The sequence below is a fragment of the Triturus cristatus genome, chromosome 9 (genome assembly GCF_964204655.1).
Source record: "Triturus cristatus chromosome 9, aTriCri1.1, whole genome shotgun sequence".
NCBI lineage: Eukaryota > Metazoa > Chordata > Amphibia > Caudata > Salamandridae > Triturus > Triturus cristatus.
This window is the reverse complement of record NC_140592.1, coordinates 401,949,531-401,975,115: the sequence shown is the minus strand read 5'-3', so window position 1 is coordinate 401,975,115 and position 25,585 is coordinate 401,949,531. Positions and strand designations below refer to the sequence as shown.

General features: G+C 39.7%; 1 protein-coding gene across 2 annotated transcripts in view; it reads left to right on the top strand.

The window, feature by feature from the left end:
* Positions 1-7,755, top strand: part of LOC146798040 (thyroid transcription factor 1-like) — a 45,481-nt gene extending 37,726 nt beyond the window's left edge. Inside the window, exons 2-3 of one of the 2 annotated variants that reach the window (XR_014968591.1) lie at positions 2,415-3,031; positions 6,723-7,755. Coding sequence is in view for 1 of the 2 variants with exons in the window: in XM_085625274.1 (XP_085481400.1) it covers positions 2,415-2,953 (539 nt within the window). In the remaining variant the exon portion in view is untranslated. Of the gene's footprint in view, positions 1-2,414 lie in introns of both variants that reach the window. The other variant, XM_085625274.1, reaches the window with a different exon arrangement.
* Positions 7,756-25,585: the final 17,830 nt, after the last annotated feature.

Here is a 25,585-nt window from a genome sequence, read left to right as displayed (position 1 = left end):
TCCTTATAACCCAAGAATTACTGGTACGTATCCCTTGTTCTATTATTGCAACCCGAAAGTCTAAATTTTTACCTTGTAGTGTTAAATTCTGGCTCCCTTTTTGCCACATGCAAAAGGAACACATGATGGATGGCATGCTGAACAATGCAAACATTCGCCCCAACTCACAAAGATCTGGGTTTAATCCATCGTTCTTTTGCTCACCCCACCACCCCAGTTTGGACCCAGCCAATTGCAAATGAGTCTTGACCCTGTTCCTCATGGGAACAGTCCAGCCCGAACTGCCAAGCCAGGTCCTCTTAGGGCTGGAAACAAGCGTTGTTCAACTTTCTGTCCGTCAATTGTTCTTTTTGCATTTGTCACCCCGAGTGGGATGGGTATGCCCAGACGTGGGTCCCATGCCATTAAAGTCAAGCTAGTCTGGTTGATGAGGGAGGAAACCCCAAAACCAGTCCTAGGATGCTTGTTTTCCAGTCCATGGATAACCTGGCCATGCAGAAAGTTTGTTGAAATTTTACCCATCCACCAAACGAAAGGTAAAATATAGGTTGGAGTATTATATTTCTGTATGTTAAACTACTTTATTCTGGAAAACCACATTATCGAGGGGTGTAATAAGTCTTGCTTTCCATTTTTGACTTACTGAGCGACAATTGATTAGCACATCAGTCAGACCTTCCTGTGATGGATGCAACAGCCCTTGTGTGTGGTTCCGTCTATGTTGATTTTCCTCCAGGCCATTGCTGTGCTGATGCCTGAAGAGCGATTGAAAATCAGCAGGAAATCTTGACCCCGACCCCAACACTCAAGAATTCTTTTTGCAACTGAGGGATAAATTTAGGTTGAGCATTCAAGATCTCTTGTATATACTTTAGTATATACTTATATATGTACTGTACTTTGTGGGCACTGGAGATCAGCCCTAGGACTTGTCTGCTTCCGCTTTGGGACTTTTCTTTTTCTGTTCAACTGCCTCTATTTAACTTTCTTGATAGAAAGCAACCAGTAGAGGTCAGTAAAATATTAGAATCACTTAAGCATTCTCTAGATTCCAGTCCATAGAAATTATCTTCCACGAGCACCCGTAGACAATAATATTTTTTCAAATCTTGTATTTTCAGTGATATGACCACCAAAGGCCCTGATTTTATATTAAAACAGAGCTTTGGACTATATAATTTCCTGCTGAAAGGCAATATTTATCTCCATGTGTTCCCAATCCTGGTGTGTCACACAGTTTGGTGCTTACTTTCCCTCCATGTTAAAGAACAGTAGATGTTTCAGCACCCAAGCTAATGTGCTGCATAGCTAAATACATATAAGGTCCCAAAGGCGAGACCGATTGCATTGCAAATGCTTGTTACCATGATGTTACCGCATATGTAGTGTTTCATTTTGTTTTTGATAATTTAAGGTATGACGTGTGCCTTTAGAGCGTTGTGTCTCAATCCAATGACCAACGGGAACTTGTGTGTAAATATTAGACATCAAAATGCATACATTATTGACTGATAATTCAATTGGAATATGTATTATTAACCCTTTGCATATTTTAAAGAAATTCTGATTATTAGAAAAGGGAGGTGTTTTAGTTGATTGCTGTCTTAGAGCAGGGTGTCATGAACTCTAAAACAATATGTATAAATAAAACCTAAATGTGGAATGAAAATTCAAGATTAGTTTTTAAACTTGAGGGATGTGTTGTTTTAGAAAGGTACATGTTAGCAAGTGTCCAGAACCGTTAATGAGCGAAATGTCCATGACATTATTGTATTTGATAAATCATTTTGTGCTAAATAACAAAATGCCTTTAAAGTTGTTTGGGAGATGGTGGCAAAAGGGGATCACGAGAATGGTTGGTGCTAAAATCGGAGGGTGCTTGAGCTGGATGTGAGAAGAGATAACTGCAAGGGTGTGCGACTACAATTGTGGCCTTTAAAATATCAACCTGCAAAAATGTAGACTGCAATATACAAACTTGGAAAATGTTTTCCAGGTAAGTAGGTGAGAGCTATAATTGTTAATCTACACTCCCTTGTGCATGCTTAATTTGATGATATTGGTCACCACCATACCTTGCAGTCTATATCTATACAGGCTGATAATTTTGAATGAAATAGTTTGGCTCATAATCAAATTCGTCCGTACATAGGACAGCTAATGACTGCGAGAAAGCGTTATTCAAAGTGAATATTAATTAAAGAATAATGTTTAGTTTATCTTCACCTGTATATTGCAGTATCAAGGAGTACCTGATCACACACCATTTGACGAGGTGTTGTCTTAAGGGATGGTTTTTTTGATGTTCTTCTTGTAATAGTAGTACTACCAGTAATACAAAGTCTTATGTTTTAATGAAGTTGTTTTTTAGTGTCAGCTTTGTTCTTATTTCTAACTCGCTTTGTCTTTGTAAGTTTCAAGGTACATGGGACCAGCAGGATTCAACGTATCAGGCTTGGGCTACATCGGGGATGTTGCCAAGCCCCCTCTTTACATCCAGCACTCCCCCAGGAGGAAGAGGAGGGTCCTTTTCTCCCAGGCCCAAGTCTACGAGTTGGAGAAGCGGTTTGAACACCAGAAGTATCTGACAGCCCCAGAGCGAGACCACCTGGCCAAGGCCATTGACCTCACCCCCAACCAGGTAAAAATTTGGTTCCAAAATCACCGCTACAAGATGAAGAGGCAGGCTAAGCAGAGGCAGGCCCGAGCATCAGAAGAACGCCTCCGGCCTTACAGCGCAGAGAAGCTGGACTGTGTCAGCCCCACCACCTCTCTGGAGGAATATGGTGCAGCGGAGACTCGGCTGGAAAACAAACCGTCACCTGAGATCCCAGAGCTCCTTTCTGGGCAGTCTCAAGATGCTGGCGTTGGACAGGAACTCTCTGTTGCTCAAAACTTGCCTTCTCTCCAGGACTACACAATGAACAGGAGCATAATGTTTAAGCCTTGGTGATGCAGCAGGTAGAAGGCCAGATCTTTACGTTTAGTGAACCAGGGAGAAGAAAACTGATATTTAGAGTTTGGATATACAGTGAGTCAAATTCTTATCTTCAGTCATTCCAAACAGTTTGCCTATCTTCTACACATAGCCTTCCTTACACCTTGTCGTTTTGTAAATTATATTTTTAAAACTGAAAACAAATCTACATGGTTTATTTGAAAGTGATGGACTGTTTCCAGTAAGTGATAATTTCTCTACTGCTCTTCATCTGGGTGTCATTTCTTGAATACAAGCAAATCAGAATGTGTTCTCCATTTTCAGGCAAAGCATTGGTAAAATGGTACTAGATACCTCGGTATATAAAAGAACTATGTCCATTCCTGTGGCTGCACTTACAGTGGTCTCCATTGTCCCAACATTTTGAATGTTACCACTTTTTACAAGGAATTGGAATGACTGGAGTAAGAGAGGTTACATAAATTATATCTCACACCCTTTAACAACAGTGACATCAAAGGATTGACCCCTTGGCCCAACTGTAGGCCCTCAACAATCGCTAATTCACTGCTAAGTTGCAAGAGGAAGGACAATATACAGTGGCGGCTGGTAGAGGAGGGTGGCGGAGAGGCAGTGGGGGGTGGTAGAAAAACAATTACATGTGGGTCTATAGCAGTGCCTCTTCTCTGTCCGCACTGCATGCTGCTTCCCAAAGCACACGGGCTAACAAATTTCCCTAGCCAATCATGACTTTGCTTTACAGCAGTGTTGTGATTGGTCTGAGCTCTGTGGTTTGGTGCTCAGATAAGGACTGGGAGCCTGGGCATGTTCTGCACCCAGGCTGTACAATACAGCCGGTGGAGAACATGCACAGTGCGCATGACAGTTGGTCGGCCCAACACGGCCAGCCAAACCATCATGCACACTTATGGTGCAGCCATCACTCCTCTCTCCTATGGACTCACACGAGCCCAGCCCTGCCCCACCATAACATGGAGCTTAAAGGCAGGCTAAAAATAAAATCATAATAACGTTCTGTTATTTTCATTTTATTTTTATTTTACTCTTCTCTTAGAGCAGTGGGCCTACCCTCCTCTGCTTAGAAGAGGAGCCGCCCCAGGCAACATATGAAAGCTATAGAGAATAAACATAGCTCTAATGGCCTGTTTACTTTCTATGCCTGCCCCTGTCGTCAGGACCTCGGGGGTACCAGAGGGTAAGCAAGGGTTGGCAGCTGCTACCTTTAGCTGTCAATACTTGATGTTAATGTTTCGAGACAAACTAACACACAGCCTCTGGTTTTGCAAGAGACATAAAAGTGGGTGGTGGGCATCTCTTTAAATGCTTTCTATCCCCAAAGGAAAGTGTAATAAAGTGATGTGGGGTGGAACATTGCGAATCAGTAATTTTCCTGATATCCAGGACTTCAGGAGTAAACTGGCGTATTTTTGTTTTACGAGGACCTTATGCCTATTATTTCGGTCCTAACACTGCAAATTGATAAAAATTTAGGATCATTTATCAGTTTTCCTCACTGGAGGCCCAGGATGTAAGCCCTGCATAGAGTTTGGATTTATTTCTTTGTCATATTGTGAAGGCTTACTTTGGGTAGCACATGGCAGCATTGCCGTTTTAAGAAAGCGTCTATTCTAGATGTATTTATTTGTTATATTTGCCTAAGTCAAATAAAACTTGAAATCTGAAATACGAGGTAGGAAAATGTTTACTCATAATTAAAACACATCATTTAAATCAACTTTTCTGCTACTTGAAATTAGATCAGTACTTTAGGAACTTGGAAATTGCTGAAAACGTATACGGGCTGTGATGCAAGATCTGACATACATCAGAGAGAAGAGCATCACGCCTCCTCCATACAAATCTGTACACCCGCTGGCATGGACAGTTTTCCATTGGAACTCTAACTTTTCAAACTAGCTGAAATCTCCAGGTAAAAATGGGGCCAACAATGAAGAACTACCTAGGGGAGTAGATGCATTAAATCCGATCCCCTCAGCAAGTCTCCATTTCTTAGTAACCCTCAGAGTCCAACTTGTAAAGGCACATTTTTTTCTGACCTGCAGAATTACCCTACTGGCCAGTAAATACTAACTCTGGGACCAGACTTTCCGGCCCCAAAAATAGGTTCTTGGTAAAGAGAGTCTAAAAGCTCTGAGGTCAGGTGAAAAAGATGTAAGAACTGTACAGGTGAACTGCGAAAACCTTTGCTGTATATCCCTCTTTCTGAAATAATTCACTGCCGGCCTTCGGTCTACACATGGAAGACACTGTCTCTGCTGTCTAACATGTAAGAGTAATTTGTGGGTGGGTGAGTGCAACTGAGTGTGAGTAAGTGAGGCTGCACATGTGAATGCGTGGGAATGACTGAATGAGTGATTCAGTGAGTGGAACTAAATAAGCTTGATTGACGAATGACTATATACTGTTTAGAGGGTGACTTACTCAGACAGTGACTGATTCAGTGGGCAAGTTAGTAAGTCCTGTTAGTATCTGTGGGAGCTTGTCGCCTTGTGCCTTGCTCCTGCTTATGTTCCCAGCAGGAACAAAGAACTTATAATTTCCATGGTTATCTTTTGTGTCTGGGCACAGAGCTTCTATTCTTATAAATACAGTTATTTTATTCTTTCCTTTTAATTTTTCATAAAGCTTCCTGTTTTTAGTCACGGTGAAGTCATGTGAGCCATATTTTTTATTATTGTATCAGTAATACTTTTTAACAAACTTTTTAGGTGGCAATTTTCATCACCTTCAATTTCTTTACTATCTGAATATGGAATTTTAAAAATAGCGATAAACAGTGTAGCTAAATCATTGATAACCAAAATATCATGAAGATAAGTATATATTGGAATTAATTGATTTACTGGTCTTAACTCCACCTTTATGTACTTTGACAATATATATTCAAGGCAAGTAGGTGTTAAGTTAAGAATAATACATCTGTACTTACCTAAATATACGTACCTGCAAGATATTTTGGCAGCTGATATACTGGTTATGATCCTTTGGAAACACAATATATTTTTTCCTGATAGTATGACATACAACCCTTTTCACAACATAACCTCTATTTTAAATTGATCATTCCGTCAACCAAATTCACCTTATTACTGATTTCCTTTACTTTTAAACCTGTGTCTATCCATTTCAAAAGCTGGTATCTTATGCTTCCAGGAGAAGGCAAGCTGAACAGATATGCAAGACAAAGCAAGCACACAACACTGATATTTTCAGAATATAGTGTGTACTACTCTATGCCTGGTAGAGAAGGATTTGAATCTACCCTGTGCCTCAAAATAATTTCATCCTCATTTTTATTATCAAACATGGCCAATTTCCTCTGTGAGGAGCAGCCATTTTTTCAAATTCTCAACATGCTGATGACGGAGGGCTTAAAACAAAATATTTATTTTACATCACTGGTTTTAAAAAAAAAAAATCTGTTTTTCAGTAAGAATTGTATATAAACGAGCACTTGGACTGTTTCTTGCACATACATTTATGCTTGCAAATGTAATCACCACATGTGTGTGTGAACATTTATGGATAAGGTTGATTGATGATATTTTTTATTGTCCTAACTATGTATGGAACGTGATGAGTTAGTGTGAGCATTTAAGTCACTGAAATTAGCATAGGTAAAAAAAATAGTATGATTTGCAGTAGATACATTGCTTCAGGATGAATCTGAAATACATTTGAAAACTCATTTACCACTGTGGCACTCAACAATGTTATTTGCTAAATTTCTATTGCTTTTTAGGATTACCTTTCATGAGAAGATCTCATTCAAAATCTGAATTTGGAGGAACACTGCTGCTGATAAAGCTCAAACTGCTTTACAATAATTGTTTGCACGTGCAGAAATGTGTGAATACTGCAAAGCAATTCTCCAATTATGCTGTTATATACATTTCCCAGACATCAATTTTTTTGAAATTTCAGCTCCATTATTATGAAGTGGGCTTAACTTCAGACAATATTTTGGCATGTGTCCATTTTTATTGCTTTTTTATTTATTACTGCCTTCTTTCAAAAGGGTGGTGGGGTGGGTTTGAGAACTTTTTAATACATTGTATAACCAAGAGAAGTGAAAAAATAAAATTGTTCTGCCCAATGGTGTTTTGTGCGCCATTTTCAATGATAGTATGTATTTAAGTGGTGTTATTGATTGTGTCAAGGTTAAAGTGTAAATGCAGGCGTTGACCTCAAGTTGTTTGACATTAGGTGCGAGTATGCATGACAACTGTTGTTTCAAATGTTATCTTTGTTCAGAAATTAATGCATTGCCTCAGATGACCCTGGGAAGATTCTTGGCTAAACACTTGTTCCAAAACCGGTACCGGGGATCTCGTGCATTTCTGCTAACCTCTTAAACAACCTTGATTGCAAAGAAGAATTATTAAAAATGCTATTTATGGTGGCTGCCATAACAAATACTGCTTGAACTTTGGACTATTCACTTACTTCTAAATATGCGAAAGTTGTATAAGATACAAAAGGTAAGAATATGACATCTTATGACAGTGTATATTTGGAGCCAATGTTATCATCGCCGACTTTATTATCAGTGAAAGTTTGAGACAGTCTTGTAAAATCTCATAACTTGAAAAACATTCAAGCATAGATGAAAACATTGTATCGTATAGAAACATAATTTTTTTTTTTTTAATTCTATCATGATCCGTGGCAGGAAATTAATTCACAATAACAACAGTGTTATGGATTTTTAATTCAATGATCCAAATGGTGAAAATATAATACAATTTTGGTGTGAACAGTGGATTTTTCTTTGCTTCAAGGTACTTGCATTTTGAGTTTCAAAGAATGGATGTGATGAGAATAAAAGAAAAAGCTTGACTGGATGAAGCAGGAAATGTTTGACATTCCAGTTAGTGCATTTACAAAATACCATTATAACTTACACTCCCTTTGTTTCTTGCTTCATCTTGAATTTCCCGAAACTTCATTAGGTTTTCAGTTCAATTATGAACAAGCATTGGCAAAGCTAATAAATCTGGTCTCGCACAAGCTGGGGCAATGGTTACTTCTTAAACTTTTTTAATGCAAAAAACAGCAACAAGGCTCTTCTGTCTAAATGAGGTGCCATATGCTGACAATACACATTTAAAATAAAAAAATAAAAAACATTGCATATCATTTTAATAGAAGAGTACAGGTGCTTTCCACTTAGAACGTGTAATTAGAACAGCAGTAGAAACATTTTCTTTAAATTTTTATGCACATCACAAGAAAATATAATTGCTACAGGTGCACAGAAAAATGTACCATAGGCTTTAAACTATTTCAACCTGAAGACATAGTTTAACACTCAAGGATGACTACAAATATTTGAAGTTAAAGAATGGAAGGAAAACAATCATGAGCAGCGCAATTTATTGGCTCAGCGGGCGAGGGACTGAAGTGTATTTCTTTTTAGGTGAATGTGTACATGTAATTAAGACATCTTTTTGCCAACTTGCAAGATAGCCGGTGGTTGAAGTGCTGACCTCTTGCCCAATGCTGTTTGCATTGTGGATAGAAACAAAATGTGAATTGGAGCTGAACAGATCAAGGGATGAAAACGGCTAACCCATAGCGCTTCTCTACTTCTGCACATTTTTTAGATTTTTTTTAAACAACATGTCCAGGAGGCTGGGGGCCAAGCCTAAGCTGTTGCTGGACCATACCTAAAAATTGTCTGGCTGGGGTTTTAAAGAAGGACTTGTTCCGTTCAGTCACAATCTCTGGGGTCTCAATAACAGGGATGTCTACAACTGCCTTTATGTGTCAGAGAACTTCTTTCTAAAGGCGATGGTTCATGTAGGTACCCATCAAATACAGGGCCAGACTGGCTGTAACACGCATCGGGCGTTTCCCTGGGTGGCTGGTTTTGTAGCAGTGCAGCAGTTTCAAAGCACTGCAAAGTTCGTTTTATATCAGGCAGTTTTCGGGCAAAAATAAAAGTGTGAAGATAATTCTGATGGTTAATGTACCTGTTTGAGTGAGATGGGAATTTGTCTAGTGGCACTTTTGACTCATCCAAGGTAGCGCATAGGCTTAATATGCCTTCTGCAAAGAATGTGTACCATGCATATCAAAGAACAGTATTTTATGTGCACAGATCAGTAGGTTACTGCTTTTGCCACAGCAATTAATTTATTATTGTGCAGTTCATAAGTTACATTCTTAATCTAGCACAAAGAGCTATGAACTGCCATTAAAGAGCTGCATGCAAACTGCATGGTACAGGTTAGAAAGTTATGTCTTTTTCTGTTTTTTTCATTTTTAGGATGTTGCTAAAATGTTTTTTTTTGGGTAGGAATTAATGCTTCTTATCACAAATCAACCCTAACCACTATGTAATGTTCTGAATTCAGAATTTGTGTTTCTCCAGACCAAGCACGTGAATCCTACACCTTGTAGTCCCATTTGCCTTATGTAACATTATCTATACACTGGTTTACACACATATAATTCATTGTCTCTGTATGTGTGTGATGTAAAGTGTATTGACACCCTACACGTGTATGGGAGGTGCTATTAAATATGTAAGAGTGGGGCTAAGGGCAGATGAGAGGCACTGTTGCAGAGTGATAGTGAGGGAATCAACAAAGATTGTTGTATCCTGGTGCACAGTAAGGTTATCATTTACCATACTTTAAATGCTAATACAATTGATCATATAATGACAAATGTGTTGTAGAATGCAGCATGTCCCCTCAAATGTTCTCATTGGGCGTAACCCTCTTAAGCTCACCTTTGTAATAGTCAGGCTCACTCGCTATGCACAGTACGGAACATTTGCAAGGGCTGCTTTGGGTTCCCAGTCCAGCTCTGATAAAATATGGTACCTCTCCTCTCTTGCAGCACCAACACAATTCATTCAGTTTGACAATATGAGAAGTAAGTATCCTAGGTACATATGACATTATTTCTGACTTCCATCAGTGTGATACTTACAGATCCCCGGTACATATCTGACCCCAATTGCTCTAAATAAGTGTCACCTATGTCGTCTGCTAAATCACGTTCCTACAAGACCTGGTATGGCCATTTAACAAAAGGCTGCTTTCTCAGAGAATTGTATACCTTTGCAAGATCATCCCTCTGGGCACCCCTGCATCTCCCACTAAACACCTTCTCAAAGGATGTTATGTGTCTGGCTGCCAACCTATTGATTGGATGCACTGTACAGTATCTCATAAAGCATATGTTACTGGTCGTGAACCTGGAAAGAATGCTTGCATTGATCAAATGTTTTCACTTTTCCCCCGTGAAATATATCTCTAAGAGTTCTACAGTCTCCAAGTCTCCCTTGTAAAAATGTGTCTCGATCTTCAGCTGATGAGAATTGCGGGTTGAAGAGAACGGGGTGATTTGGTCATTTTAATGGCAAATTGAGCAGACACAAGCCGCAGACAGAGGATGGAACCCAACCCCTTTATTCATTAGAATTTAGCCAATCGCCACATTTTATAATGATCGTCTATAAGATACACAGATGTTTTTTTGACATATCCATAACATATATCAGTACCACTAAAATTAAGCACAATGATTAAAGAAAAGTTTTTTCTTTTTGAAGGCTTTTAGAGAGGCTTCTAATAAATGAAGGGGTTAGCAGGATACAAATGATGGTCCTGATACTCTTTGGTTGACACACTCACAACACTGTTGTAATACCTATCCTGATGCTATGATGTTAGATGCATGAGTCGTGTTATCACACGCCACGCCCACTGGGATCCACACATGTCGTTTGAGCTAAACACAGCATAAATACCATCAGGTTGTATGACAGAAAATCAAGAACAATATTTATTGACATGAATAGCATGTCACAAATATTATTTACAAAACAATTGTGTTTTTATACTTACAATGTAATTTATAAAAAATACTGTGTCAAAAATATTGTTGAAGACCATATCACAAAAAAGGTAAGACCATTTTTTAATAAATATCAATTTATAACTAATTGATTTAATAGATTAAATCAGTAAAAATCATGTAATTTAAAATAAATAGTTTAAATTAATTAAAGTAGAAATGTATTTAGATATATACACAAATATACAATTTGCTGCAATCAACAGATCACAGCCCGGGTGACTGAACGAGACAGGAGCAGACTAACACGGGCTCCATCTCTCCTGTGCGAACACATTTAGGGGCTGATTACGATGTCGGCCGGATAGCCTCCGCCGACAGTTGAAATTTCCTAGACCGCATCGAAATCCTTCCGACCGACTTAGTTGGAACGTAAACCGTGCGGTCATTCCAAATCGGTTCCCACCGGCTCTCGGAGTATCCGTGTGGGTTGGAACCACATCGTACACCCCTATGGACAGCATTTCCATCCTCGGGATTACAATTTTGGTTTCCAACAGCCTTCCAGTGCTGGCTTTTCTGACATGAAAAGGCTGTCAGAAAGTGACTTTGGGGGCCCCTAGCAGGGCCCCCTTCACCCTGCAGCCTCCGGTTGGGAACCTAGGGGATCCCCCTGCAAAACCCTTAGCTGTGTGGCAGGCACAATGGGGTGCCTGTGAGAGGGTACAGGGTTTTACACACACACCATTTTCCCATAGGAGCCTGTGTTATGGCCGGTTGTTGGGCAGAACACGAGCTCCCATAGGAAACATTGCCCAACATTGTAATCAGCCCCGTAATATCCAATCAATCATAAAAGAAAGAGGACCCGTCTCACTCACAAGGATTGGCCTTTCACCCAGTAAGAGGCCATCATTATTACAGCATCTTTAAACCATGTCACGTTTCTTGCACCAGTTTGATAAAAATCAAGAAAATACTATTTACATCCATTTTCTTATTGCCATTCTTGCGCGTAAATATCCAAAACCACGTTCAAGGTCTATAAAGCTCATTGCAAATTACCATATCGATTAGCATTTGGTTTACAAAAAATATAAAAATAAGAAAACGATCACCAAGCTGTTATTTATAACAAAAAATAATTCTACCAATGCATATGCATTGTTAATATGTGCCATGATGATCATATTCTGGGGAGCTATTTATTCAGATATTAATCACATGGTCCATGCGAAATATCAAAGTCAAATATCACAAATTGTTATACTGAAGTGGACTAAATCTCTGTAACTTCTGTCCAAAGCAACATCTTCACAGTGCATGAATCAAACCACATTGTGAATACCTAAAAGAAAAACAAAAACTAATTCGTACCTGCTAAAAAATCTCTCATAAGCTAAAATACAGGAACTCATGATTTATATAAACACATGTCAATCTTTTTCCACATTCAACCCATTCGGTTGTTTACTATCAAGGTGGATAATGTATTTAGATTCTACATTACTCAAAATACTTTTTCTGTCACCCCCTTGTGGTAACTTGTGGACACTGTCAATCACTGAGTAATGGAGATTGGATACATCACGTTGATGAAATCTATAAAAATGTCTGGCTACCAGATGCCTCTTATCTACATTCCTGATAGCACTTATATGCTGTTATATTTGTTTAATTGCTTTCAGAATTGTACTCCAAACATATACATGGGCAGATCAACATGTAGACTGCAAACTCTGTTCTACAAAGTAGATGTTGACTTATTTTCTGAATTCTGTTAGCATGAGGAATATTGAGTGTAGTGCAATCTTGGCTAAATTTGCAAGCAAACCATTTATGTCAGCCTTTAAATCCTTTTGGGGGTTTTAGCCAATCTTTCTTCAATGGTACAAAACGGCTTTGTATCATAGCTATGATTTTAAAAGTGTCATTATTAAATCAAACCAATATGATAATTTTTAATATGTTTTTGGAATGTTTATCATAGTATTGGATTTATATATGCAAGGACGGCAACATATAGTATGTATTTATTTTTACCATGCTGATGTCAAACATGTGGCACAGCATTTAAAAATGATGCAGTAATGGGCTTTTACTGTGAACAAGGCCACAGTGCGACCCGGGTTCTTTCTTTATTATCTGATTGGATGTTAAGTATACAAAAGTATACATAGATAGATAGATAGATAGATAGATAGATAGATAGATAGATAGATAGATAGATAGATAGATAGATAGATAGATAGATAGATAGATAGATAGACAGATATCACAATAATAATTAAAGTTTTTTTAAATGTATTTAATTGAAAATATTAACAGTGATGTAAAATTAAAATGAGCATACATATATAAATCAAGCAAAAATATCTAAGCTAGTTGAATATTAACATGAAAATATAAAAACAGTTCTATTTATTATATTAAAGAACATTTATAAAAATATACGGTATATGAATATGTATAAAAATGTAAACAACATTTAAACAAATAAAATATGGAAAAAGAATATTAACAGTAAGTAAAATTATAAAATGTTTTATTTATTACAGTAAAGTAAATATACAAATATAAGGTATATGAATATATATAAAAAATTCAACAATATTTAAACAAATAATGAAAAAGAATACTAATAATAGTAAGAAAAATTACATTTAAGAATATTTAGTTAAAATATGTAACAAATAATTAGATTATTACCTTTTAATTAAAAAAAAAAATTGACTTCGGAGAATTTACATTTACAATGCCCACTCGAATCTGAGGGACACTGGGCAAAGTGTTGAACTTCGTAGGGGTTAGATTTACTATTCCCACTTCAATCTAAGCAACAGTAGAGAATGTGATGGACTTTGGAGAGGTTCGATTTGCTGTTCCCACTCCAATCTAACCAACAGTAGGGAAAGTGTTGGACTTCTGAGGGGCTATATTCACTATTCCCACTCAAATTTAGGCATCAGTAGGGAAGGCGTTGAACTTCAGAGAGGTTAGGTTTCCTATTCTTATTCCAATTTAAGTAACAGTAGAGAAGGTGATGGACTTGGAGGAGGTTAGATATACTATTCCCACGCCAGATTAAGTAACCATAGGAAAAAGTGTTATACTTCGGAAGAGTTCGATTTACCATGCCCACTGCAACCTAATCAACTGTAGGGAAAGTGTTGGTCTATGGGGGGAAGGGAGGGGTTAGACTTACTATTCCCATTCCCACCTATGTAACATTACAGACAGTGTTGGACTTCGGAGGGGTTAGAGTTACTATTCCCTTTCTAGTCTAAACAACATTAGAGACAGTGTTGGACTTTGGATGGTTACATCTACAATTTCATCTCCTAATCATTTTGTTAAATTTGTGTCAACAGCTAATATTATAAAATTATTAGATTTTTTTTTTAAAAACAAGAAATAATATAAATTTGTGAAATGTACATATTAATTACAAAATACCAAAATTAATTTTTTAATAAATTAAATACGGAAATTAAATAAATTAAATTCACTTCCCTCCCTACTACCCCAAAAAACAAACATGAAATAGATAATTTGAAAAAGTAAACAAAAATACTAAAATCTAAATACTACTTGAATTAAACAAATACAGTTAAAAAATGAATACAACATACATTTTACAAATATTAGTAAATGTACTTATCGACAAATTAACATATATTTAATCTAAAACAGACATATTACTTAATAAATAATCAATTAGAAAATTTACTTAATTGTCAATTACAATTCTAAATAACATCCCAAAAATTATGCAATTTCTTTTTAAATAGCGTCCCACTCTAAAACTCCAAAAACCTGCTACTAAAATATTAGAAGAAAATAAATAATACAATAAAGTTAGCAAACTAAACTTGTATAAATAAAATAACAATTAAGCAATTTACACAATCATTAATTAATTAAATATTTAATTCACAATAAGAAGTTAATTAACTTTAAACATCAATGTTATAATTTATTTGGGTTCCTACTCTATCGCTTATAAACCCAACAACCTGCAACTACTTTATACATTACTTATTAAAGTAAAAAAAATACACATTTAAATTTACAAACTATATTTAAAAAGCTATAAGAATTATACTAATAAAAGGAACACCTCAAATTAATATACAAACTCATAAAGGTGAATTAAAAGCTATATTAAAGAAAATGACATATACAACAACACTCTTAATAATGATTCAATATACAAAATCTTATATTCTTACCTTCATTTTCTGTTCCACGATATTTTTGTAGTGATAGTATTCTTGACACAATATTCCTGTCACATGATATTCTGGAATCAATATCTCTGTCATACACCCACTGTCATTCAAACTGAAAATGTCTTTGGATGGTTGTACATAGCAATATCCCATAGATCCTCTTGTTGAGATAAGTATGGGCTTCACTAAAAGTAGGTCATAGTTGACCTTAATTTCAGCCTACATACATTTTAACTCACCGATTTTGCTTGTAATATTTTTCTGTATAGAATTAGACTATAAAGGTTTACGGAGGTACACCTTCTAGGAAGTCATTTCCCTTAGAGCTTAGGGTAATGTGCTTCTAATAAATGATGTACTGTGAAACAAAACATAATTGATATCATGAGTTGAGTGTGTGGGATGATTTTACGCATTCCCGAGTTCACTTTGATGAGCATTTTACTGCTTTGAAAAATCTAATCTGTCGCATATTCATGTTGTATTTGTCTTTTTTTTGTCATTAAACTTCTTTACAGGCACCAGTTTGAGGTGCTTCAAATAAAAGCGTGATTACCTCTGCATGCATTTAGCATAACTAATTGTATGTGTGTGACAAATTAGATAGGTACAGGGCCACCTTTCATCAAAACATTAGGGGGACTGACTACGACTGACAGGGGTAACAGTTGTTCCTGAAGAAAACCAGTGGCCCTCTATGCAGGCCAACAAAGGTCCAATTGAAATATGTTGACCAGAAAAATGGGCAACCATTGACAGTTTCTACATTCAACGCATATTTGTTTTATCTTGCCATAGTAGACCCCCAATTAAATTATATTGGATATCTATAAGGCAATTGTAAACACATAGCATACCCCTGTGAAACAAAAAGATCTCTAAAAGAGCTTTTGAAATTATTAGAAGCCCCTTCAAACTACTCACTCTTGATACCTGCAATCACATCCTACTTGAATGCCTGAACTTCCACCTGGAAGACAATGTCATTCCCGATTCAAGAGCAGTCATTCAATCAATCGATCAGTTATTTGTAAAGTGCACTACATACCCGCGAGGGTCTCAAGGTGCTGGGGGGGGCCGCTACTGATCGAACAGCCAGGTTTTGAGTGTTATCCTGAAGGAGAACACTCATTGAAGACCTTGAACGTCTGTGCCTCTAATCAGTAAAGGGACCTGCCCACATTGGCAGACATCTCCTGGGCTTATTTTCACCAACTTCTGCAACATCAGAGTTGACATTACCACACCAGTCCCCTAGATAGACCCTTCCATCGTCAAGTTCAGCATCCCTGTCCTGGTCCAATGCACACACACCACTGCCAGACCCACCCACCGAAACTGGAGCAACATCACTGACAAGAACTGAAACACCACTTTCAATGCCCACCGACCAGAAAACTGCAACAACCTCTTCAAAACCTTAAAGAATTTCAACAATTGTATCACCACCTATGCTGACTCCCTGTCCCCCTAAATGAAGCAGTACAACAAGATCCAGACCCCTCACCAGTTGGTACACATAGGAACTGATGAAATGCCACTGCAAATAACTGGAGCACAAATGGAGACAAGTCAAGTCAAGTCAAAAGATTTATATAGCGCGCTACATACCCAGAGGGTCTCAAGGCGCTTGTAGAAGGGTGGGGAGTTACTTGTCGAATATCCACGTTTTGAGTTGCTTTCTGAATGCTAGGTGGTTCTGAGTAAGGCGAAGGTGAGTGGGAAGTGAGTTCCAAGTTTTAGCAGCTAGGTAGGAGAAGGATCTACCTCCCATGGTGGTTTTGTTGATGCGAGGTACAGTGGCAAGGGCTTGGTTGGAGGATCGTAGCTGGCGGGAGGGGGTGTAGAAGGATAGTCGTGTGTTGAGGCATTCGGGTCCGATTTCGTAGAGTGCTTTGTGTGCGTGGGTTAGGAGCCGGAAAGTGATCCTCTTATTGACGGGGAGCCAGTGGAGGTTTTTCAGGTGATCAGAGATGTGTTCTTTACGCGGGATGTCTAGTATGAGCCTGGCTGAGGCGTTCTGGATGCGTTGTAGTTTTTTCTGGAGTTTTGCGGTGGTGCCGGCGTAGAGGGTGTTTCCGTAGTCCAGTCGGCTCGTGACCAGAGCGTGGGTGACTGTTTTTCTAGTTTCGGTAGGGATCCAGCGAAATGTTTTTTTGAGCATGCGAAGAATGTTGAAGCAAGATGAAGAAACGGCGTTGACTTGTCTGTTCATCGAGAGTGAGGAATCCAGGATGACGCCCAGGTTCCGTGCGTGGTCCGTCGGGATGGGTGCTTTTCCAAGGGCCTCTGGCCACCAAGAGTCGTCCCAGACGGAGGGGGAGGTACCTAAGATGAGGACTTCTGTTTTGTCTGAGTTCAGTTTCAGACGGCTGTGCTTCATCCATTCGGCTACTTCTTTCATTCCTTCGTGTAGGTTGGTTTTGGCCGTGTTAGGGTCTCTGGTGAGTGATAGGATCAGTTGAGTGTCGTCGGCGTAGGAGATGATGTTGAGGTTATGTTGGCGTGCGATGGCCGCGAGGGGGCTCATGTAAACGTTGAAGAGGGTGGGACTGAGTGAGGACCCTTGAGGTACGCCGCAGATGACTTCAGTGGCCTCTGACTTGAATGGTGGAAGGCGGACTCTCTGGGTTCTTCCGGAGAGGAATGAGGTGATCCATTCCAGTGCTTTTCCTTGGATTCCGATGTTTTTGAGGCGCTGTAGAAGGGTGCTATGGCAGACCGTGTCGAAGGCTGCGGAGAGGTCGAGGAGGATGAGGGCGACTGTGTCTCCATTGTCCAGTAGAGTTCGAATGTCGTCTGTTGCGGCGATGAGGGCGGTTTCAGTGCTGTGCTTGGCTCGGAAGCCGGATTGTGAGGAGTCGAGGGATTTGTTGGATTCGAGGAAGGCGGCGAGCTGGTACAATACATATAGAAGCACTTCCAAGTTTGCTCTAAGATGCTACCACCAAATGATCCAGACTACCAAATGCACTGTGGGACCACAACGATGCCAGAGCCAACAAAAGCAAAGAAATATTCACCATTGTGAAAGATTTCCCCTCCCCACTGGCCTCCCCCAACTCGATCACTCCCTCGCAGGACCTCTCCAACAATCTCTCTCAATTCTTCAGGAACAAAATCACTACCATTTACAGCAACTTCAGCCTGAAGCCAGACCCGAAAGACTTCACCAAATACCTGATCTTATTTAAAGAACCAATGCTAACCACATGGCCTGTCATCATACCAGAAGAAACTGCTGTCACCATGATGTCCATCCACTCGGGCCCCATCGTACCCCTGCCCCCAGCATACCTACTCCAGAGGACTTCAACCCATCAGGGCCATGCCCTCACCCATTCTAAATGCCCCACCTTTCTGGGACCTTCCCTGATGCCTAGCAACATGCATCTACCTTCCTATTGCTGAAGAAATCCTCTGTTGACCCCTCAACGCTCGCCAACTACAGACCGATCTCCCTCCTACTATTCCTGGCCGAGGTTTTACTGACAATTATCAAAAGACACCTCATTGAATATGTCAATGACCACCAATTCCTCAAAAACACTCAGTCTGGTTTCAGATCTAAACAAAGCGTTGAAACTGCCCTCATAGCCACCATGGATGACATCTGCATGACTCTGGACAGAGGTGAAATAAAGGCCCTCATCCTCTTGGACCTCTCCGTATCATATGACACAGTCATCCACCCCATTCTCATCCAACGCCTATGTGAAATCCGAATCCAAGGACAGACATTCCAATGGTTCTGCTCCTTCCTGACTTCTTCTGCTGAGTTTTGCAAGGATCCTCCATGAGTCCAATCCTCTTCAATGCATATATGATCCCTCTAGTCAGTATCATCCACTTTCTCAATATTAATGCCCAGTCCTTCGCTGATGACACGCAACTCAGATCAAGTTCAATACCTGCATGTATGAAATGTCCCACTGGATGAATACTAACAATTTAAAGCTGAACATGACAAGACTGAAATCATGATCTTCAGAAAGAGCACATCACCGTGGGACTCCACAAGATGGACAACAGTGTTAGGACTCTCAATCACCCCTGCCACCCACCCCAAGAACCTCAGGATCATCCTTGACAGTAAACTCGAAATAACCATCCAGGACTATGCCAGCACCACCTCATGCTTCCATACCCTGAAGTTGCTGAGGAAGATTTTCAAATGGCTCCCAATCATCACTCGGAAAACCGTCATGTGTGCACTGGTCACAACCTAGCTGAACTATGGATATACCATCCTTGCCGGGATCAACAAAAAACTCACCAGAAGGCTTCAGATCATTTTGAACTCGGTGGCCAGAATCACTCTCAACCTCCCATGCCACATTGAAATCACACCACACCACTGGCTCCCCTTTTCACAAACAGGCACAATTCAAAAGGTACTACACAACATTGGCCCAGCATACCTCAACAATTGCATCTGCTTTCATTACTCTTCCGGACACCTCCACTCATCTGGACTCCTACTTGCACAAATCCCACGCAAATGTAAAACCAGATCTGGTGGTCGAGTCTTCTCCTACATCGCTCCTAAAGTTTGGAATGACCTGCCACTACACATAAGAGCCTCCTCCTACCTTCTTGAATTCCGCGAGTAAATGAAGACCGGGCTTTTCAAATAGTCCCACTAGGCACTGCGGCCCATATTTATGATCCTTGTGGTGCAGAGCAGTGCAGCAAGTCATCTTGCTGACTGAGCTGCCCTTCATCACAGGGAAAGGGCAGGAACGTGCAGCATTTATCCAATATGGTGCATTTCTTTCCTTTACCCTTGCGCTGTGCCATTTTGGCAGCCTAGCGCCAACTCAGGCACACTTGCACCATGGTGCAGGGGTGCCTGTGTTGTAGGCAGGGTTGTTTATGTGCAGGAAGGGGAACTTTCTTGCACAAAACCAATCCAAACAATCGTGAGAGGTGTTTTCCTCAATCTGTGTGTGCTTCAGAATGCTGCATACATAGAACAAGGAAAAAACAAGGAGAAATAAAGATATTTCTCCTTGTTATACCTCACATGGGGGGACGTACCTTTTTGCCACATTTCCCAGGTTTACCAGGTTTGGTAAATCAGGGAATACATCAAAAACCATGGGAGTTTCATAGGAACATACACACAACATCCATTGAATGCCTCCCTTGCGCAGTTTAATGCAATGCAGCAATTTGCACTGTGTTGCATTACTCCATATTTTTTAAGCCATTCAAAGTCTCTGCATGGCTTCCAATATATGACTTTAGTTATGCGTCTCTCTTGCACCACCTTACATGGTGCAGGAGCGACTCAAACAGGGTTATAAAATTGGCCCTAGGTGTAGCTAGTCTTAACCTGCTCTCTTCCAAAAACCTTCCTGACTGATAGGGCACTCTACAAATCTGCATAACATAACATGCCTGGAGTTTGAATAAAGATCAGCCCGATGATGAAGCATGCCATGTAGCTTGGTGGGTCAGGGCTTGCATCCTTTTTGCTGAGACATCGTGTCCTCCCCTTTAAAAGTTACTGTCCTCACTATCTGGTGGGCTTGCTTGAGTCAGATCCACCAAATATATAACAAGGTACCTCCCTCGTCTCTAAATCCTGACACAATCCATCCACAGCCACATATTGAGATTGTGTGATGTAAGCACCCATGGAATGTAAGCTTCCCTCTGTGATGCTTACAGAGCCCTAAGATATATCTGACCACAATCTCTCTCACTCAATGTCACCTATGTCTTGCCCTGAGACCTGGTGTGGGTATTTAACCATCAGACTGATTTCTCTCTGAATTGGACAAATATATGAGATTATTCACTTAGGCACCCCTGTATCCTTGCTGATAAGTTATCAAATTAAATTATGGGCCTAGCTGCCAATGTATTGGTGAGATGAATTGTCCAGTGTTTCAGCTGAGAGAAAGGCAAATGTTGCTGCTCTTGTACCTAGAACCATGGAAGGAATAATTACACTGAATATATCCCCAAAAGTTCTAAAGGCTGCAACTCTCCATTGTCAGAATGTGTATTCCCAGTTGGTGCAAATTGTAGGATGGAGAAATTAGTGCTTTTGATGCATCTTGGGTATTAGTGGATCAATTCTTTATGAAATATGAGTTCAATAAAATAGGAACATAAGTTGGTCAATAATTAGAAGGGTCCAATGATTTCTCTCCATCCTTCTTTACAACTTTGGAAGAGTGACGTTTAACCAAAGTGTTGTGCATTTCTGTTTACTCCATGGGATTGAGTGAGACTACTATACCCAGTGTATTAGCAAAATGTGAAACCCCAGTAAGGGGCTGTGAAATTGATGGAGTTAAAACAAAAATTAATTGGACTAGAAAATTGGCAAAACCCATCCACAGGACTAGATGAGCAAGATCAGGTGCAGGTCATTGTGTAGTTGTCTCCCAACATTCCTGAAAATGCGGGGTACTGCAGCTTTAAGAGATCTGTACAGCTGGAAAGATTTACTCCCATACTCTAGTTAAATACTATTTTTATTTTCTACTGATTAAACTATAGGACTACATTTCAAGGACTTAAAAACTGAAAACATATTTAAATAAGCCACAATTTATAGCAGCACAAAGATCCCTCTTTAAGAAGAATTCACCTACCCTAGCATATTTTAGCAACAATTGATTCTTTACCAATAAGCATGCAAACTATATTTTAGATGACTACAATCTATACAAAAGGAGCGTGTAATTCATCCAAATAATGATAGCGTTCCAAGCATTGCACTCATATATCATCCACTCTCTGTGTATCCAACCAAGAAAATCCCAAGGGAGTCTTGTTTAATTGGAAAGCCAATTCCGCATTTATTATTCAATCCAATTTTTCAACACAACGGTACATTATCTAATTTATCCAGCCAACGTGTTTCGTCCTACGCGGACATCATCAGGGGTTCTAATACCATAATAATCATATGACTTCAAGGGCCAGATGTACAACCATTCAATTTAGCGGCTCACAATTTGCGACACATTGCGAGTCGCAAATTGTAAGGCGCTAAATGAAATGTACAACAGTGTGTTTAATACTGTTTGCGATTCCCAATGGGGTCGCAAATTGCGAGGCTCATTAATATTAATGAGCCTCTTGCAATTTGCGAGCCCATTGGGAATGCCAGCCCTCCCAGGGATGGTGGCCTGCTGGGTTCAGCAGAACACCATGTCTGGGACTGCTTTTAAATAAAGCAGTTTTCTTTTTTAAATGCAGCCCGTTTACCTTCAAGGAAAACGGGATGTATTTTAAAAAAAAGAAAATGAAACGTTTTTGTTTCATTTTTTAAGGGCAGGCAGTGGTCCCTGGGACCACTGCCTTCCCTTAAAAAATAATTTTGCATGCATTTGCAAAGGGGAAGGGGTCCCTGGGAACCACTTCCCATTTGCAAATGCATTACCACCTACTTGAAGTAGGTGGTAATTGCGAGTGTTTTGCGACCGCAATATCGGTTGCAAAACATTCGTCCATGATTTTGAGACTCGCTATTTGGAAGGTAACGCCCCTTCCAAATAGCGAGTCCCAAAACCTATTTAGCGAGTATCAAAAAACTTGTGACTCGCTAAATAGGCTATGTACATGGCCTAATAGGTTTTTGCATGCGCTAACCGGATCGCAAACCCGTTTGCGCATGCAAAAACGGGTCGTACACCAAGCTCATAATTCCATGTCGTGCGCCCATCCTTCTTCTAGTATCACTCTTTGTTTATTGTAAACATCAATTACGTTCCACGCTTCCTTCTAGTGAGTCTCCAACACTGTCCTTCTTTCGTACACCGTAACGGTGATAGCTTTTCAGAGGATAGACTGTTCGCTTGATTCCAGTCTTTATCGAAAGTACATAATATAGCTCTGTCTCAAATGCAAATAATGTTGCTTTTTTCTACAGTTTGGCATCTTCAGATTTCACCATTAAATAGGCATTGACTTAAAACATACATGCTCTCTAAGTATACATGAGTCCACAAAAAGGTATGCAGTTCCTATAGACGGGAAAGAGAAAGTGAAAAAAACAGGTCAGAAGAGACTGGTCAAACAGATCAGAGTGATCTGATTGATCAAAGCAAGAGTTCTCGAACACCCAGATGTGTGTCATGCTTCATCATCAGGTAGCTCCTCGTTGGTCCGGCGCTGCAATGCTCTTTGCAGGAGATCTTTTAAAGATTTTAAAAGTAATGAGGAAGTATGTGTAGTGGTGCAGTGTGTGTTAAATGGTGATTAAATGGGTTGAAAATTACTAAGAGTACCTATAAGGTCTTTATTAAGAAGGTACTCTTGTCATGAGTGAAAACAGGGGTTGGGTGTGCTGGATAAAATGATGCTTAACAGTGGAAAATGTGGTGAAAACAGGGGACAACATATTTCTTGCCTGTAATCACGATTGATATTGGCAATTTATCAGGAGCATAAATTAACCTAGCCTACAGCTGATTGGGGTTGCAGGTGTAGTGTTAGTACAATACCCAATCACAAAATCTCCCATATGGTCTAGGGTGTAGTTTGTGGCTGTAAATGTATGCAATCCAACCTCTAAAGAGAGAAACCGTAGGCAAAAAGGTATCACTAAAATGGGTGAATGAGTAATGGCACCCATCAGTGATTTATAAATACATCTGGCAACAGTATCTATAATCATGCCATAGGGGAAGTATCAAGAATAACAACTGATGGACGGAATGCTGAACAAGGTCACACGCTTACCCCAGTACAGAGATCTAGGATTAAATCCATGGTTATTTTGCCATCAGTGAGCATGCAAACATGTACAAATAAACACCATCTGTAGCATATGGATTCTATGCACACTAGGACACTTGTGGTTCTTGGTGAACTCTGAAGAGGAAATACGTAGTATGCCAGGAGGTGTTAGGGTGTGGTTAATCATAAAGTATGATGTAATGTGCAGTCTGTGAGGGCATGTTGAAGAATAAAGTAATGCATAACAGCAGTTCCTGTGTGACATGATTTATCTGCATGCTCCAGGGCTGGGGATGACGCTACAACTGGTGATGAGTAGGGGATAAGTGTCTGAGAGGACAAGACTACTCTCCCTGTGAGTTGGCAATGATAGGACAAACTTGCTGGACATGCTATGTGTGCCAAGAACCGGCACATTTAACATCAAAGCCCTGCTCCAGCTCATACAGGGCCGCAGAAGAAATTGAAGGTCCTATAGAGGAGCATGTTCACAATGCCCACCAAACCCTTCAACGCAGTGATCAACACTGCACTGTGATCCTAGTACAGAGCAACCAATCGGACAACACCAAAAATAATGATCATAACAATAAGGTCAGAGAAACAGAGAATTTCTCACTGTCAAGTGTTAATGAAGCATTCTGCAACCCAGGCTCTAGCACAAGGCCAGTGCTTGCAGAAGTTGTCGGTAATGTAAGCACAGTGAAAGCTGTCTGAAAAGCACGTGCTCTCAATGGGGGCAGAAAGGAGCGCGAAATACAATACAGCCCTGTTCCTGAAGCCACCACCACCTTTTGACACTTCAAAGAAACACAATATTAGTGCCAAGTGGCTGCGTGGATCGAAGCCTTCGATGACTTCACAGATGCACTGTAGGAAGAAAATGACAAGAAGATCATCAAATATTTGAAAACCTTGCAGGGAATGGAGTGAAAGAAATGCTAAAGAAAATCTCAGGGACTGATGTAAAATTGTATCAAAAGGTAAAAGAAGCTTTGGAGGCCAAGTTCAACCCAATGCTGAAAGTTGACTATGAAAGGTATATCTTAAACCAAGCACGACAACAGGTTGTTGAAATAATGGATGAGTTTGCTGATAGACCAGATGCATTCATTAAACATAGCAAGTTCTGTGACTTCACTACAAGGAAGAAGCCATGCGCCCCAGAGTCATTGATGGCTGCCTTTCAGATTAGTTTAGAAGGCACAAGCTGAGAATGACACACAGGTCAAGAGAACATTTTGATGGCTGCGAGAGCAGAAGAAGGAGCAGACATAGAAGTTGCTGACATGGAAGCAGAAACAGCACACAATAAATTGGCATTGATCGTGAAAAGCAAGCACAAGCATAACCAAGATACACGTAAGTTAATGTCTTCAAAGAAAAGAAAGCTATGCTTCTGATGTGGACTTTTGTTCCCCCGCAAAGGTAAATGTCCAGCTATATGACAAGTCTCGAAAGCTTGTTGGAAAAAGAACCATTTCATAACTGTGTACCAAGCTAAAGAAAAATTAAGTGCATCACGACAGCAAGAAAAGAGGGACGCAAGAACATTACAGAAGTATTCTTTCAACGCCTCTAAATCCAAAAATCAACATCATCAACGACAAGTAGAAACAAGGCAAAATCAACTGTTGTCAAGCTCAACGTACAAAGGTTCTTCAATGCCACTATTAAGTATCAGCGAAGAAGATAGGTATGCGCTGATGATGTCAATCAGAGAATTACGTACACATGTGGGGTTAGTGGTCTGTAAAATAAATCACTGTTCAATGACAGCCTAGCAAAAAAGCGACAAACTTCATTTGGAAACTGTCCCAAAAAGACATTGAAAGTGAACAAACACCCAATAACTTTC